Here is a 17,855-nt window from a genome sequence, read left to right on the forward strand (position 1 = left end):
TCTTGGCTACCTCTGTCATCGCTGAGGAACTCCTTGTTCCTCCCTGATGATTGATGTAAGCTACCGTCGTTATGTTGTCCGACTGGAATCTGATAAATTGGGCCGAAGCCAACTGAGGCCAAGCCCGAAGTGCATTGAATATTGCTCTCAACTCTAGGATATTGATGGGAAGTAGAGACTCCGCCTGAGTCCATACACCCTGAGCCCTTAGGGAGTTCCAAACTGCTCCCCAACCTAACAGGCTGGCATCCGTTGTCACTATCACCCAAGAGGGTCTGCGGAAGCATGTCCCCTGGGATAGATGACCCTGCGACAACCACCATAGAAGAGAGTCCCTTGTCTCCTGATCTAGATTTATTCGAGAAGACAAATCTGTATAATCTCCATTCCACTGCCTGAGCATGCTCAATTGCAGAGGCCTGAGATGAAAACGAGCAAACGAAACGATGTCCATTGCCGCCACCATCAATCCGATTACCTCCATGCACTGAGCCACTGACGGACGAGGATTTGACTGAATGGCTCGACATGTATTCAGAATCTTTAACTTTCTGACTTCCGTCAGAAAAATTGTCATTGACACAGTCGATTAGAATTCCCAGAAAAGATACTCTTGTCTGAGGAACTAACAAACTCTTTTCCAAGTTTACCTTCCACCCGTGGGTCCTAAGGGAGGAAAGCACAATGTCGGTATGAGACCTTGCCAGTTGAAATGATGATGCCTGGATCAGTATATCGTCCATATAGGGCGCCACCGCGATGCCCCACGGCCTTAGAACCGCCAATAAAGACCCCAGAACTTGTGTGAAAATTCTGGGTGCCGTGGCCAAACCGAAAGGTAGAGCCACAAACTGAAAATGTTTGTCCAGAAAGGCAAACCTCAGGAACTTGTAATGATCTCTGTGGATAGGAACATGAAGATATGCATCCTTTAGATCCACCGTTGTCATAAATTGACCCTCCTGGATCAATGGAAGAATGGTACGAATAGTTTCCATCTTGAAAGATGGAATTCTGAGAAACTTGTTTAGACTCTTGAGGTCTAAGATAGGACTGAAAGTGCCCTCTTTTTTTGGGAACTACAAACAGATTTGAATAAAATCATTGTCCCTGTTCCTGAATTGGAATGGGACAAATTACTCCCATGGAGGAGAGGTCTCTTACACAGCGTAAGAACACCTCTCTCTTTATCTGGTCTATAGACAATCAAGAAAGAAGAAACCTTCCTCTGGGGGAAGAATTTCTGAATTCCAGCTTGTATCCCTGAGACACTATCTCTAATGCCCAGGGATCCTGAACATCTCTTATCCAAGCCTGGATGAAGGACAGTCTGCCCCCCTACTAGATCCGGTCCCGGATCGGGGGCCAACCCTTCATGCTGACTTGGGAGCAGCAGCAGGCTTCTTGGATTGTTTACCCTTGTTCCAAGACTGATTGGGTCTCCAGGTAGACTTGGTTTGTGAATAGTTACCTTCCTGTTTAGAGGAAGGGGGAATTACCTTGAAATTTCAAAAGGAGCGAAAATTACTCTGTCGACCTCTCTTTTTGGATTTCTTATCCTTAAGGAAGAGATGACCCTTGCCTCCCGTGATGTCAGAAATAATTTCCTTCAAGTCAGGTCCAAACAGGGTCTTCCCCTTGTAAGGAATAGCCAAAAGCTTAGACTTAGATGACACATCTGCAGACCAAGATTTCAACCATAAAGCTCTGCGTGCTAAGATGGAAAACCCCAAACTCTTAGCCGCCAATTTGGTAATCTGCAGAGAAGCATCCGTAGTAAATGAATTAGCTAATTTTAAGAGCTTTAATCCTATCCTGTATCTCTTCTAAAGAAGTCTCAGTTTTAAGAGATTCCTCCAGAGCATCAAACCAATAAGCAGCCGCACTTGTAACCGTAACAATGCAGGCCGCCGGTTGCAATAGCAATCCCTGATGAACCTAAATCTTTTTAAGGAGACCCTCCAATTTTTTATCCATAGGTTCTTTGAAAGCACAACTATCCTCGATAGGAATAGTAGTTAGTTTAGCCAAGGTGAAAATAGCTCCTTCCACCTTAGGGACCGTTTGCCAATAGTCCCTAATAGTATCAGCTATAGGGTACATCTTCTTAAAAACGGGAGAAGGAGAGAATGGAATACCAGGTCTCTCCCATTCTTTAGCAATAATTTCCGAAGTTCTCTTAGGCACTGGAAAAACATCAGAATAAGAAGGGACTTCTAGGTATCTGTCCAACTTACTCAATTTCTCTGGCGGAACCACTATGGAATCACAGATCGCAATCGTCCAGAGTCACCAAAACCTCCCTCAATTATAGACAGAGGTGTTCAAGTTTAAATCTGAAGGAAACCACTTCTGAATTTGTCAGTGGTAAGACACTTCCTGAATCAGAAATTTCACCTTCGGATAGGACCTCCAGACCCTCCAATTCAGAGCCCTGGGAGGGTACGTCTGAGATCGCCATCAAAGCATCAGAAGCTGTATTAACCATGTGGTTTTCCTTCCTTTTGCGTTTGCCTTGAAATACTGGAAAGGCAGATAACGCCTCTGAAAGGGTAGATGACATAACTGCAGCTATGTCCTTTAATGTGATCGCAGCCAAAGCTGCAGAAGAACTTGACCCCGCTTGTGCGGGTGTGAAGGTCTGTGACGCTTGGGGAGAAAGTTGGGGCATACTCTGTATCTCATCAGCAGAACCCTGAGAAACATCCGCTTTTGACAAATTTTTATCAAAGAAAATTTGCTCTCTAAACTGTAATGTCCTCTCAGTACATGAGGGACAAAAAGTAACAGGGGTTTCCACATTGGCATTCAAACACATGGAACATGTCACATTTTGAAGACTTTCCATGATAAAATAAAGCAAAGCAGACTTTGACCGTGGCCCTTTAAATATAAAAACTGTTAATTTTACTAAAGACCATTTCTGAAGTTCTCTTAAGAAAAATAAAGGATCAGTCTAATAAAGAATTGTAAATATCCTCTGAACAGAGATAATACTGTGCCTTTAAATTTCAAGCTAACAATTTTAATGCACAAAAAAATATTGACAGGCAAAATTAGTTTTTATTTAAAAGAAAAATGCACCACCCCGCCTCAACAGCTCTGCTGAGGCGCCTACCTGCACCCACAGCACACCGACCACTGCTTCTGAGATCCAGAACACCTAAAACCGCTTGCTGTACCTATAACCATCCGGTCTTGGCGAACGGTTAGCAACCCTACTGAATCCTCTGACTGGGAAGCCGGGAAACAGATGCGCAGCTTCTCCTAAAGCGCGCAAAACTAACCCCGCCCTTCGTGGGCGGTACTACAACACTCCCCCGGCTAGATTACTATACTATCGCCGGGCAAACAAAAGTACTTAACCAGTCTAAAAAACTACTGCCACAAAAAAATACAGAGTCCTATACCGGAGCGTTAGCTGTATTATCCACATGGTTTTACAGAGCTCCGTGATCAGTGTCCCCAGCGTCTTCGCCCACAGCCTCATGCAAAACACAGAATCCGTCACAGTAGGAGTCCCATTTAAAATCCTAGCCCCTAGATGTAACAGACACTCTTCGCCCACAGCACCGTGTGAACCGAGTGGAAAAAGAATAAGGGTAGCCCTATTTCATTAAAGGTCTATTTCCCCCCCATACTCGGGTAACAATACAGCCTTGCCTGAGGTAATGAATGTCCCAGAACATAAAAAAGCTGCACATACCTTTATGCTGAGCGACAGCATGAACAGTCCCACATGTCAAGAGGTCCTTCTCCCTCCTGTAGTTCTGTGGAGACATACCGGGTCTTAGTTAATATCTGCTAAGACCATCAACTGAAGGGCAGCACACAGTATGGGAGGCGCAGTGAGAATTTAATCCCACCAGTTCCCATTGCTTTAAAGCCACCTGTAGCGCTACTCTAGAGGCTGACAAGGAATATGGCTACACCCTAAATAAAACAGCACTGGTACTGTTTTAAAAATAACAAACTCTTGATAGAAGAATCTAAACTAACACCTCACTTTACCTCTTCCTATCACTAACACAGGCAAAGAGAATGACTGGAGTGGGAGGGAAGGGAGGAGCTATATATACAGCTCTGCTGTGGTGCTCATTGCCTCCTCCTGCTGACCAGGAGGCGATATCCCACAAGTAAGTATGAAATCCGTGGACTCATCGTGTCTTTAAAAAGAAAGAATATTTAATATGCAAATAGCAGGTTAGTTGTAATAAATTACAGTGATAAGGTCAGAAATACATGAGGAATTTTTAGAGTGAAGCTCTGCTCAATAACTAGTTTTCCACAAAAGTGTTTTGTAAATAATACAATTCTGTTGATCAAAGCGATATCCAGGTAAGCGCCCATGCTTGATCACGTACACACATTTACTGTCTGTAGGTAACACATGCCAATAGCCCCCACTGTTTTATAATCATAAACTAAATAGTGTTTGTTCTACATTAATGATAAACTAGTCTTGGAAGACGGCACTGTAAAACATCATTGTAACATAACAATAAAATTCTGCAATGTATGGTACAGGAATTTTAAAAGACTAAATTTGGGAATATATCTAATCTATTGAGGCAAAAACTTGTCTCAACTCTAGGGGGCGCAAGCTGACCTTGTAATAGTGTAAATGAATAAAAACTTGTGTGTGTATATATGTAAAAAAATAGTAAATAATAAAATAAAAAAAGTTAAACTTTTTTCAAATTAAAATTTAACAATAAAAGTGATCTATTTATACAATAAAAAACAATGATAGTACTTATGACAGTCCCAGCTAAGAGGTGTCTTATCTGTAGGCAGGGACCTATCCAAGTGGTAAACTTTCCCGTAGACCGTTCTCCTCCAAATGAACGGCTGCTCCTTGTGGTATCCAAAACTTCAATCTTCCTATCTTTGCTGCAACACAAGCCGACAGCTCCACCTAATGCACTGCTTCTCAATGCTTTTCAATAGCAGTCACATAACTGAAAAAGGTTTTTATTCTGAAACGGCGCAAATTGAACAGTCGTAAACTGAGGGCCACCTGTATTACACAAGGAGGCGCCCTTGTTTTATGACTTGATTCACAGAGTTTTGCCTGTAAATTTGAGAATATTCATATTTTATAAACTGCATTTATGTGTAATTTAAGGACCAAGGTTGGCATAATTTGCTCATACATTTTAAGATCTATCTGTTCTGGGTGCTAGTGCCATTTTTAGGAGCCAGTGTAATATAATTATTATTATTATCGGTTATTTGTAGAGCGCCAACAAATTCTGCAGCGCTAATAATGTAAGTTAATCTCTTTAGATGGAAGTGCTCTTGATATAGTCTACATATTCTGCTGTATATTAATGTTACATATACTCTGTTACTTTTGTGTACAAAGTAATATCTTATCAAAATTATATATATATATATATATATATATATTTATTAATGCTCTTGTTTTAGGAGAGTCCAGTGTCCAGATTGGCAGACTGACTGAGGAGCTGTCCAGCAAGGGTGATGAGATTGTACGATACCAGGAGGAGATCTCCACCGTGCTTAGTCAGATTGTGGACCTTCAACACAAGTTGAGAGAGGTGTGTGGTAGGAGAATTATATTCCTAATAAAAAAAGACAATCATTACATTTTAATTGATCAAAATTAAAATCCTACAACATTAGATACTGATAGCTTCAAGTTATATGCCAAGGCCAAAAGCATAGTGGTTCAATGGAAGAGTTATAGTAGGAAGAGAGTAAACTTGCCCTCTATAAACATATTTGACTTTTGTGTTTTTGTTTTGTGTTTTTTTTTTTCTTCTATTGTTTTTGTTTCAAGAGTGATATTGGGTTTTTGCGTTTGTTTGTGCGCAAGTTAAATTGCGCTTGTATTAGAAGTTGAAAGTTAAAGCGAACACGTGAGCGCAATAGAGATTTATGCTAGATTTATTACTACAACCTCAGAGCTCTGGTTAACTTTTTTTGCAAAACCAAAATATTGTCAAAAAACACATGAAAAATACATTACAAAGTACCATCTAATAAAATTATTAAAATTAAAATATTGTATACTAAAGTTATAAAGGCTCAAAGATATGAGGTCTCTAAGGGCTTTAACATAGAGATACATACACGTCTAAAGATGTTTGTGTATGTATATGTGTGTATGTATGTGTGTATATATGTATGTGTGTGTATATATATATATATATATGTGTGTGTGATGTGTGTATTTACATACAAATAAATACATTTGTACACACAAACGCACATATATAATGTGTGCGCATGGGAGCCCTTTGCTGTCAAGTAGATGAAAACTACAGTAAACGCATATTTATGCAATATTCATATTTAATGCATGTTTTAACTATGTATTTACTGTATATATTTCACATTCCAATGTTCTGAACATAAGGAAATAGGTTCTAGGTATTTTAAATAGCTATTCCTAGCAATAACTTGTTTTACTTTCAACTTGTAATATGTGCTTATTTTTATCACCAATTTTGCTTTGTTACCTTATCTATAAAGTTACCTCTAGTGCAGTTAGCGTGCGAGCGACAGTGCTAAATAGAGCTCCATTTGTAATCTGGCACTTAGCAGCGTTTTCCCCAGGGCCTTTTTAAAAGGCACACCACACAGCTGATTTTACTGACCAACCCGCTAACATTTAAGTCAATATTAACCGAGAATTGGCTAATATTAAACGGACAGGAAATTCGCTTCTCCCCCCCCCCCATGATTCAGATAGAGAATACATTTTTAAACAACATTCCAATTTACTTTGATCATCTAATTTGCTTTATTCTTTTTGTATCCTTTGTTGAAGAAACAGCAGTGCACATTTGGCAACCAGTAACATATATGTGCAGCCACTAATCAGCAGTTCCTGAGCCTACATAGATATGCTTTTCAACTATTGATACAAAAAAAAATTTAAATTAGAGAAAGTAAATTGGAAAGTTGTTAAAACTGCATGCGATCACTGAATTATAAAAGCAAGTCCCTTTCACATTTATTTCACTGTTTATTGCACAAATTATCATTAAACTTATGTTAAATTATGGAATTCATTTCCTCTTTGGATAGCAGACAATGTTATAATAATACAAAGAATTGCACTGCTCCCATCTGGCTACTTTATAATGTCTAAATAAAAAGAGAGAGAGAGATGCACATCTCTCTCTCTCTTTTTATTTATGCAAATTGCTCTTGGGTCTCCCTAAGAGTAAAAGTGGAAACCAGACGTGGACTCCTTGCACACATGCCCTTAGAGAGATGCGACTGCACCTCACTGATGAGGCCCACAGAAGGCCGAAACGATCGTCTGGGGTTGTTGTTTCTCTTGTTCAGAGAAGAATTGCCTGGTATTTCGGCGCTGGACTGTCATTGGGCAGGGTCAGACTGATATGCTACAGGATATTTTTTCTCTGTGAAGGGGCATAATGTGCTAAAAGAGTATGCACCCTGAGTGGCACACTATAATAAAATGAACAGGCACGGAAGTTTTTCCAGCTTTTGTTCTGTCTCAGCTGAGTGCATCTCTCTCTCTCTTTTTACTTTATAATGTCACCAGCTGGCAAAATTATCTGTTGAGAAGACTGGTCAGGTTTTATCTTATTCCATCACTCGAATGTTTTCAATGCATTGCATTAAGCTGTGTTAAGATGAGGCTTCTATATTGCTATACTAATATGTAATGGCATTGCCAATAGGGATTGTAAGGCCTAATCTATATACTGACTCAAGTGCCTATAGTCTGTTTTACTGAGCTAGGTGTGCACCACCCAAAACCCATTTAGGTGTTCAGATAAACTGGAAAGCAGCAACTTATCTACCATGAATTCTTTAGCTGGATTTTTTTTTCTTCAGAGTGCAATTGAGAAGGAGGAGCTCAGACTTCACCTGCAGGCATCCAAGGAGGCTCAGAGACAGCTCACTGCTGAGGTAAGAAAAACTTCTGCTTCTATAAGTAAACTAGTTCATGTGTACTCAGGAAAGTAAATTACTATTATGCTGAAAATGTGTTCTATCATTCATGTTTATTCAAATAATTTTACCAGTAAATTCATGTTTTATGGGCTGCTCTATTATATTTTAAGTCCTTGTTAGTGGGAGTATAAATGATCAGGAGAGTGGATCGATTAAAGGGGACAGTCAACACCAGAATTTTTGTCTTTAAAAAGACTGATAATCCCTTTATTACCCTTTACCCAGTTTTGCATAACCAACACAGTTATAATACACAAAAAAATAGAGCAAGAGAGTCTCTATGTGAGGTGCGCAAATAAACAGTTCCAAACCATCCGGATAGTAGGAAGATCCGATATCTCTCAAATGATCAGGCAGCACTCTTAGGAAATATGCGATTGGATAGAAACCTGTGTAGACAGAGAGAGACAGAGGCGCCTCATGGGACAGTATCGTGCAAGTAGAACAAATCACATTCAGTAATGCGGCTCGTAAACAGAGGTACTCACAAGAACGGCGGCATATAAGTATGCCTAACAGTGCAGGACGGGACTTTCTGTTGCCCGACAGACAATCACTCAGGTGCTTGGGCGTAAGATAACAGAGCCAATCAGCGGCCACCTTGCAGTCGGCGTCAGTAGTGGGAGCTGTTCCGGGAGTAGCCAGTCACCAAACTCGGCAGTGGAAATGACGGGTCAGCGGACCAATCAAATGCAGCAAACGTAGAGCAAGTGATAATATAAAAACTCATAATTTATTGAGTTATAGAGTTAAAACAATGGCAAACAGCAACGCGTTTTTCGACCTACGGGTCAGCCTGATGAAACGACCCATAGGTCGAGAAACGCGTTGCTGTTTGCCATGGTTTTAACTCTATAACTCAATAAATTACGAGTTTTTATATTATCACTTGCTCTACGTTTGCTGCATTTGATTGGTCCGCTGACCCGTCATTTCCACTGCCGAGTTTGGTGACTGGCTACTCCCGGAACAGCTCCGACTACTGACGCCGACTGCAAGGTGGCCGCTGATTGGCTCTGTGATCTTACGCCCAAGCACCTGAGTGATTGTCTGTCGGGCGACAGAAAGTCCCGTCCTTCACTGTTAGGCATACTTATATGCCGCCGTTCTTGTGAGTACCTCTGTTTACGAGCCGCATTACTGAATGTGATTTGTTCTACTTGCACGATACTGTCCCATGAGGCGCCTCTGCCTCTCTCTGTCTACACAGTTATAATACACGTTTTACCTCTGTAATTACATTGTATCTAAGCCTCTGCAAACTGCCCCCTTATTTTAGTTCTTTTGACAGACTTGCATTTTAGCCAATCAATGCTCACTCCCAGGTAACTTCACGTGCGTGAGCTCACTGTTATCTCTATGAAACACAAACTAACGCCCTCTAGTGGTGAAAAACTGTCAAAATGCTTTCAGATTAGAGGACGGCCTTCAAGGTCTAAGAAATTAGCATATGAACCTTCTAGGTTTAGCTTTCAACTAAGAATACCAAGATAATAAAGCAAAATTGGTGATAAAAGTAAATTGCAAAGTTGTTTAAAATTACATGCCCTATTTAAATCATGAAAGTTTATTTTGGACTTGACTGTCCCTTTAACTATTCAGCAAACGTGTTCTATATAAAAAGCCTTCATATGTATAAAGGTAAATTGCTTCTTAAAATTTCATAACCTGAACATCCCCTTTATCTAACTGGCACATCCCGTGTTTTTGTTTTTTAAATTGCAGCTCCATGAATTACAGGACCGCAATGCAGAATGCCAGGGAATGCTCCAAGAATCTCAGGATGAGGTAAAGATGCTGCGGAGTAAATCCAGCCCTTCAGCTCATCTTAGGCGCCCGCAATCCTGTGCCCTTTTTCCAGTGGTAAGGAAATACAGATAATGTTTGTATATATATCAATAAGAATGTTTTAAAAGTTCAGAAATGTTTTTATTTTTTGCATAAACCATTATAATTAAGTTAAATAGTTAATTTTGAGATGAAGCTAAAATTGTATGATTATGTACAACTGAGTCCTGGCACTTAAATGTTCACTGGCTGATAGGGACACTTGAACAAAGGTTGGTTTATTTAGTACTACAGTAACATGCATTTAAAAATGTACCCAACATCCAGAGATGGATAGATTTAGATTAAACTCGCCAAGCTATTATTCAAGAGAGGCCAAATTTTTTAGAGACTTTTGTAAATCGTTAAATTTAAAAGATATATGGCGAATACTGCACCCTGATTTGCGTAATTTTTTGTGTGAATTGAAATCACACAGGAATTTCTCAAGGATTGATTTATTTTTAATAGAAGAGAAGCTTTTGTCAGACGTAGATTCACAAATCTCAGAGATCATACTCTCGGATCATGCTATAGTTAGCTTAAAATTCCAGATCCCTTTATTAACCGGTAGGCATGGCAATACTTTCCACTTTCCAAAGTATATGATTAATAACATGCAATTTTCAAATTGGCTGGTCGAAAAATGGAGAGAATATTATGGGAGTAATAGTGGATATTTACATAAAATAGAAAATTTCTTGGAAGCTGGTAAGGCTGTTCTTAGGGAAGAGATTAAAGCATATATGGTTAAAGGGACACTGAACCCAGAAATGTTCTTTCGTGATTCAGATAGAGCATGACATTTTAAGTAACTTTCCAATTTACTCCTATTATCAAATTTTATTCATTCTCTTGGTATCTTTATTTTAAATGCAAGAATGTACGTTTAGATGCCAGCCCATTTTTGGTGAACAACCAGGGTTGTTCTTGCTGATTGGTGGATACATTTATCCACCAATAAAAAAAGTGCTGTCCAGAGTACTGAACAAAAAAAGTTTTAGATGCCTTATTTTTCAAATAAAGATAGCAAGAGAATGAATAGGATAATAGGAGTAAATTAGAATGTTGCTTACAATTGCATGTTCTATCTGAATCACGAAAGAAAAAAATTGGGTTCAGTGTCCCTTTAAAATAAGAAACAAAATAAGAAACGAGAAATTCAAGTAGCCAACCAGGTCAAAAATACATATAGGACTGATCCGATTGCCCCAAACAGCACTAATTGGAATAAATACAGGCAAGCCAAAAATGTCAGAACTTTTTCTGAAAGAAAAATGGTCACTAGAGGACTTAAAAACTAGAGCCTTTTTTCAGGGTTATCAAGGTACCTCATCCAAGCATTTAGCGAGAATTATTAAAGTAAGGAAGAATCGTAACATAATAAGTATTAAGGATGGCAATGTAAAATGTACAGTAGCATCCAAGATCAGGGAGGCTTTTTTTAAATACTACCAAAAAAAATATTCTAAAGAAAATATAGATACTCAAGAAAATTAATCTTCCTAAAATAACCAATGAAGATCTATTGGGGATTAATCAGCCAATAACGATAGAAGAAATTGAACTAGCCATAAAAAAATTAAACACAAAAAAGCCCCTGGTCCTGACGGGATAACCGCCGAATTCTATAAGATCCTAAATAAAGAAATACCTATTACACTAACCAAGCTATTTAATCAATATCTATGTGAAAACCACATGAATTCCCCGTATTTTTCAGACTCGACTAACTCTCATCTATAAAAAAAAAAAAAGGTAAAGACCCAGAAGATCTGGGTGCATACCGTCCGATATCGCTTCTAAATAGCGACTATAAATTATTGATGTCGATTGTGACTGAAAGACTAAAAAAAGTTGTGGGAACAATTATCCACGCTGACCAAACGGGGTTTATGCCAGGAAGGAATGTAGTACGTAATATAAGAAAGGTACTTTTGACTATTGATACCTACTACAATAAAACAAAGCAAAATATCAGGCCTAGGAAAGATCTGGCTTTATTGGCATTAGATGCTGAAAAGCCTTCGACTCGATCATATGGGATCACCTGTTCTTAGCTCTAGGAAATTTTGGTTTTTTTTGGAAATATAATTAACCTGCTCAAACTGATTTATATAAATCCTAGATCACAACTACTAGTTAATGGCTGCCTTTCCCAATACATCACACTATAAAAGGGTACGCAACAAGGATGCCCCCTATCCCCACTCCTTTTTAATATCTCTATAAAACCTCTTGCCGTATGGCTCAGGCAAGAATTAACAGGATTTTTATTGGGAATGCAGAAAGTCACCATATCACTATATGCAGATGACCTTATATTATATCTAAGCGACACCTGTAAGAGTATATCATATTCTATATACCTTATTAATATACATAGAAAAATAGAGTAGTATATACTGCTTTTTATTGTTACCCCTCGATGCTTCCCTCAAATAGTAAGATATATAATATTGAAAAGAAAGAAATATAGGGCATATAGTAATCCCCTAAAAAAAGAAAGGGAAAGAAAAACCAGCACACATAAGAGGTTATATATAACTGTTTTAATTAACTAGCAAACATATCAAAATTGATATTCGGCCATTTATGCCTTGCAGCACTGCATAAAGCAAAAGCATTACAGACAAATATATACATATAAACAGGGGGAACCAATCTCTGTTATCTATGACACAGGCCTGTATCGTTCTGATACCGTATATAAACCTACAACCATATCTGAGAATGACTTATCAAGACCAACTTAAATTATGTATATACAAACACATAAAATCATAGCATATGAAATACATAAGAAATTGAGCAGAGAAAAAAATATATATAGAACCGCAGTAAATAAACACTACAAATCCTACCGCGTGAGATATGATATTAAATACCATCTCGTTCCCAAATAGTGACAGCAGATCAAACTGCACTCTAGGTAGTGATTTGCAAAAGTTGGAAACTTGCATCTATCAATTGGGGTTATACTCTTATTCAGAGGCAGTCTTATTGCCTCCGTGAGGTAACCTCAAACCAAACAGCATACTGAATCTTAAGCACACTGTTTAAAGGTATTTCACTTATCTTTGAAGCGGGTTTCAGCGTTCATGTAGCATTTAAACTTCCACTGTGCATAACCTCAGTATGACAAATCGAGTGGAGGAGAGGCCCAACTACCAAATCTTTCCTGATTGGCTAAAGACATCCAAGTCTGTTTCTAATTAGCCAGCAAATTATATCTCATCTTATGCAAGATAACAATAATATATTATGTTCGAAAGCAGACGTGTCTGCTAACTATGCTCTCTCGGCAAAGGATTTTTATGCTTATTTACAGGTACGGAGTTATGCAACGCAAATAATTAGAGTGTATGGATTTGAGTGGGGCACTACAGAGATGCCTAATGGGATTAAATTGTGTAGGGCAGGTAAACGAACAATCTTACTGGTATAAATCCCTGATTATTAAGTCTGGTCAAAATAATTTAAGAAAGCTCAAAGAAAATGTATCAAAACTTTTCCCGAGTATTTCAGAGCAGGCTATTGCAAAGAGAATCAGGTTAACTGAATTGGCCACCAATAATATAAGTTGGAGGGAATCTCAAATAAAGCTACTAAACATTATTTTACTCCACATAGATTGTATAAATTTTCTAGAAATAAACCAATTTAGTCGGTTATAAATGCAAAGTAGAAATGGCAGACATTATACATTGTATGTGGTCATGCACTAAAATTATACAATACTGGAGTAAAGTTAATTTCTGGCTGAATAAATACCTTGAGAATAAAATATGTATTACCTTGTTCTAGGTTTTTTTTTTATATACAGTTGGAAGTAATAGGAGGGGGGGGACTCCTGGTAAATCTCACCGTTTTGGCTGTCAAAAATCAATTATTAAGGGAATGGAAATCTGCCAAGGTTCCTACTATAACCGAACTATCCAATACACTAAAACTGCAAATGACAATTGAATCCCATGATTCTAAATTATCCATTGAGTGCCAGTTTAGAGCGTTCTTTGCAAAGTGGAAAAATACCAATTTTGCCTGGCCACTACCCTTGCAACATCAATTCATAAAAGCGTTCAGGAACTCCCCCGTATTTCTCTCACTTATATTAGAGGGTGAATTACCACAGCATTGGATGGATTTTAATCTGATGCCTGTCTTAGGACAAGTATACGGTTCCGAGTAAAGTTTGGATTTAGATTATTGGAGCCCAGCGCTGTAGGGGAGGCAACATTTTTTTTTCTTTCTTCTTTTTAGTGACCTATCTCTCCGATATTTAATTATGTTGTAATTGTGTATTGTTTTCTTATGTAAAAGGTGAAGAATACCTTGAAGGATTCTGTTAAATTGTTTATGGTAACTTCTAACGTAAAATTGTTATACCGGCCTCTGGCTTTTTTTTTGTTTGTTTTTTTTCTTCTTTTCAGTTGTTTGTGTATTATATACTGTAAAATTCCAATAAAAATATTTTATTTATTTTTTTTTTTTTTTAATATTTTTTTATTGAAGTTCAAATCAAGGCATACAAATGTCAAAAAAAAGAACAATAGAGTACAAAAAAGGCACAAAATATGCAAGACATAGCACAGAATCAAATTCAAAGAAAATATTGTGCAGCCAGTATGCCAAATAACGCACCACCCCCCTAAATGACACAAGAGGACACTTGATCCTCAGAACCATAAAGCAAACTTATAGGGGGACAACATGAACAAAGGAGACCACTTTTGGATCTCCAATGGCGAACCTCATTTTCTATTTTAAGAAAAAAAAGAAAAAAAAAACATAAGTAACAGAACCTCTGTTGAATTGTCACAGAATACCATAAAATAGCTTACAACTATTGGACCTGCTAGACCGCTAGGTCTGCAAATTATTATTTACTCTAAAATTAAAAAAGTAAAGGAAAGATACGGGCACATATATATCCCATTGGATGTGGAACTAAAGCTAGCCAGCTCTTCAGTGTGAAAGTGAGGGTAAGGAGTATTATGGCGATAACCACAGTATTTAAAACTGCTCCATAGATTTGTTATTCTGTGAGAATGCCAGTTCCTAAATCAGTATGTAGATTTCAACCTTGGACAGGTCACAATCACTTATAATTTTGAGCTGCAAAATATAGTGGGTGAAAACCATATAAAGTTTTTAAAACCCACATACATAACAAATGCAAAGTTATCTAACAAAGGGTTACTATATCTTGTGAATAATATATTCTAACTCTCCATGTTTAGGTATGAACTATTTCAGAAATATTAAAGTAAACTCAAGGGGAGCAAGGTTTTAGGTTCCATATGTATTGTGTGCAAACACATTCCTGCACTTTATAAATAATATCGTAATGTTAGGTATATAGGTCTCAGACAAGCATGTGTTGTATGCGTCTTTTCTCGTTTCTGTCTCTCCTGTGGCTTCGGCCGCTAGCCCCAGGGGAAAGAGATTATGTTTAATTATCTACCGCACACAACAATGACGTTATAGTAATGATACGAATATTATTTTGCATTATCTACACCGGGAAGCTCTCCAGGGCCCCCCACTAAAAGCTCCTGAGCAAGAATATAAACATATAATGCAGGTCGTGGTCATATCAAACAATATACCAAACGTGAGATGCTCAGCACATACATTCTTAAAAAAAAAAAAAAATTTTTGAGTATAGTATATAGGAATTGATGCTAGCATATCCCAACACTAAGGACAGAGTGTTAAAGAAACATATAGATATGCACATAAGGTGGCATTAGACATACTTGAATGCTCATGAATGCAAAGTATAACAACTAGGCGATTGAATGTCGCACAGGACCAATGTCAGCATCACATGGATAGTGTAACCCAAGAGTGTAAATTATCAATCGTACACATATCAGAATTGTATGTAAACTACAAGAAATATACAGATGATCAGCATATAAATGGAAGGTAAATAATTCCCTACAATGGAGTAGGAGCTATTAATAGCATGTTAGAGGAACTGCAGGGCATATATCAAGGTAAAAAAAAAAAACAAACAAAAAAAAACAAAACATGTTGAGATAACTTAACATTTGCAACTGCCATGAATAAGTCCTTGCGGCATCAACACGCAACAAAACAGGGCCTTGTTAAACAGTACTCAGACAGAAGAAGTGCTAGAGAAACTAATTGCATATAATAAGTATTTTGCATTCTCAAAAGGATTAGTCTTGACATCTGCACAATCTCAGATAGTCATCTTCATTAGTGCAGATTCTTGAGGTAAAGTTATAGCAGGATTATTCAACAGTTGCAGAAACTGAATTTTAGGGAGAAGCACGTTTAATAGGCAAGATGGTATCCTAAGCGCCTAGTCACCACTTCAATAATAACAATTATGGCATTTTGCAATCTAAGAAGGTGTAATCTCAATATCCACACACTCTCAGATAGTCATCCTCATAAGTGCAGATTCTTAAGGATCAGATATAGCTGAACTGTTCAGCAATTATAAGAGCTGTGTTTTAGAGAGCAGCACGTTCAATAGGGAAGGTGGTAAACTGAGCGCCCAGTAGCCACTTCTATTAGAATTATTATCACCCAACTCCTGTTTTGAGATCTGCCCCAAAGAGCCAGGGATCCTCACAACTCTGGGCCATCAGGGGAAGGTAAGTATACTTAGACTGAGCCTCTGCGCTGTTCCACTCAAGGCCCCAGGCTATGCAGACCTCCAGGACCGCGCTCCGATGTAAGGCCGACAGCGATATGCACACAGCAATAGGTTTGCATTCACGGAAGCCAAGCACGCTCCCTCCTGTACCTGACTCGGCAGTAGTGATCTTCCCAGGGGTCGGCACATTGCGGTCTAGTAGGACCAGGGCTTCGCAAATAGATCCGTTTGGCAGTAGCCCCAAATCAGGGAGGTCCGGCTCTATGCAAAGACACCCTGCACTTAGCTGTACGCGATCAGGTTCTTTACAGATATCCACTTCTCCCTCATTAACAGTTAGGGCAGGTTTCCCAGTGACACGCGCCCCTTCAATCTTTGTCAATAGACCATCCAGTCTATTGAGGATCCGTAGCTCGTATTCAGCGAATAGAGACTGTAGTGTGGTGCAGTTGTCTTTCGCCATTTTCAATGTGCGGCCTGCTGGTTCTCCAAAGATGTGAACACAGCAATAAAATCACCATGTATGCTGCAGCCAGATGATCTATATTAGCCTCCTGAGGATCTTAAAGATAGTTTGACATCCAAATTTTAATCCACAGAGGAAAGGTTTTATAGAAATTGAAAATAAAATCAGGAGCCTCAGAAATGCACGTCTCCCTGCTTTGGCTGCTAGCTCCGCCCCATAAAAAGATTTTTTAAAGAACAAACAAACATGGATTTAAAAATACGCAGCAACAAATATTTACCATTCAGACTAAACAAACTTAAAGGGACAGTCTACACCAGAATTTTTATTGTTTAAAAAGATAGATAATCCCTTTATTACCCATTCCCCAGTTTTACATAACCAACAGTGTTATATAAATATATTTTTTTACCTCTGTGATTACCTTGTATCTAAGCCTCTGCAGACTGCCCCGTTATCTCAGTGCTTTTGACAGACATGCAGTTTAGCCAATCAGTACAGACTCCTAAATAACTTCACGGGAGTGAGCACAATGTTATCTATATGAAACACATGAACTAGTACTGTGTAACTGTGAAAAACTTTCAAAATGCTCTGAGCTAAGAGGCAGTTTTCAACGGTTTAGAAATCAGTTTGAGCCTACTTAGATTTAGCTTTTTAAAAATACCACCACGGGAACAAAGCAAATTTAATGATAAAAGTCAATTGGTAAATTAACTGGATATTTTTACAGGGAAGAAACTGTGTGTATATACTGTATGTATATTGATATGTGTGTGTGTATGTATATATATATATATATATATATATATATAATACAGTATATGTACAGTGGATATAAAAAGTTTACACACCCCGGTGTGTCAGGTTTCTGTGATGTAAAAAAATGAGACAAAGATAAATCATTTCAGAACTTTTTTACACCTTTAATGTGATCTATAAACTGTACAACTCAATTGAAAA

At 38.2% G+C, this 17,855-nt stretch overlaps 1 protein-coding gene across 2 annotated transcripts in view; it reads left to right on the forward strand.

Annotated features, from left to right (window-relative positions):
- TRAK2 (trafficking kinesin protein 2) overlaps positions 1–17,855 on the forward strand; it is a 274,016-nt gene that overhangs the window by 220,539 nt on the left and 35,622 nt on the right. For both annotated transcript variants that reach the window (XM_053698700.1, XM_053698701.1), the window contains 3 exons: positions 5,434–5,564; positions 7,843–7,917; positions 9,688–9,825. In XM_053698700.1, the coding sequence (XP_053554675.1) occupies positions 5,434–5,564; positions 7,843–7,917; positions 9,688–9,825 (344 nt within the window). The remainder of the gene's footprint in view (positions 1–5,433; positions 5,565–7,842; positions 7,918–9,687; positions 9,826–17,855) is intronic.

This window comes from Bombina bombina, chromosome 1 (genome assembly GCF_027579735.1).
Source record: "Bombina bombina isolate aBomBom1 chromosome 1, aBomBom1.pri, whole genome shotgun sequence".
In the NCBI taxonomy this organism is placed as follows: Eukaryota; Metazoa; Chordata; class Amphibia; order Anura; family Bombinatoridae; genus Bombina; species Bombina bombina.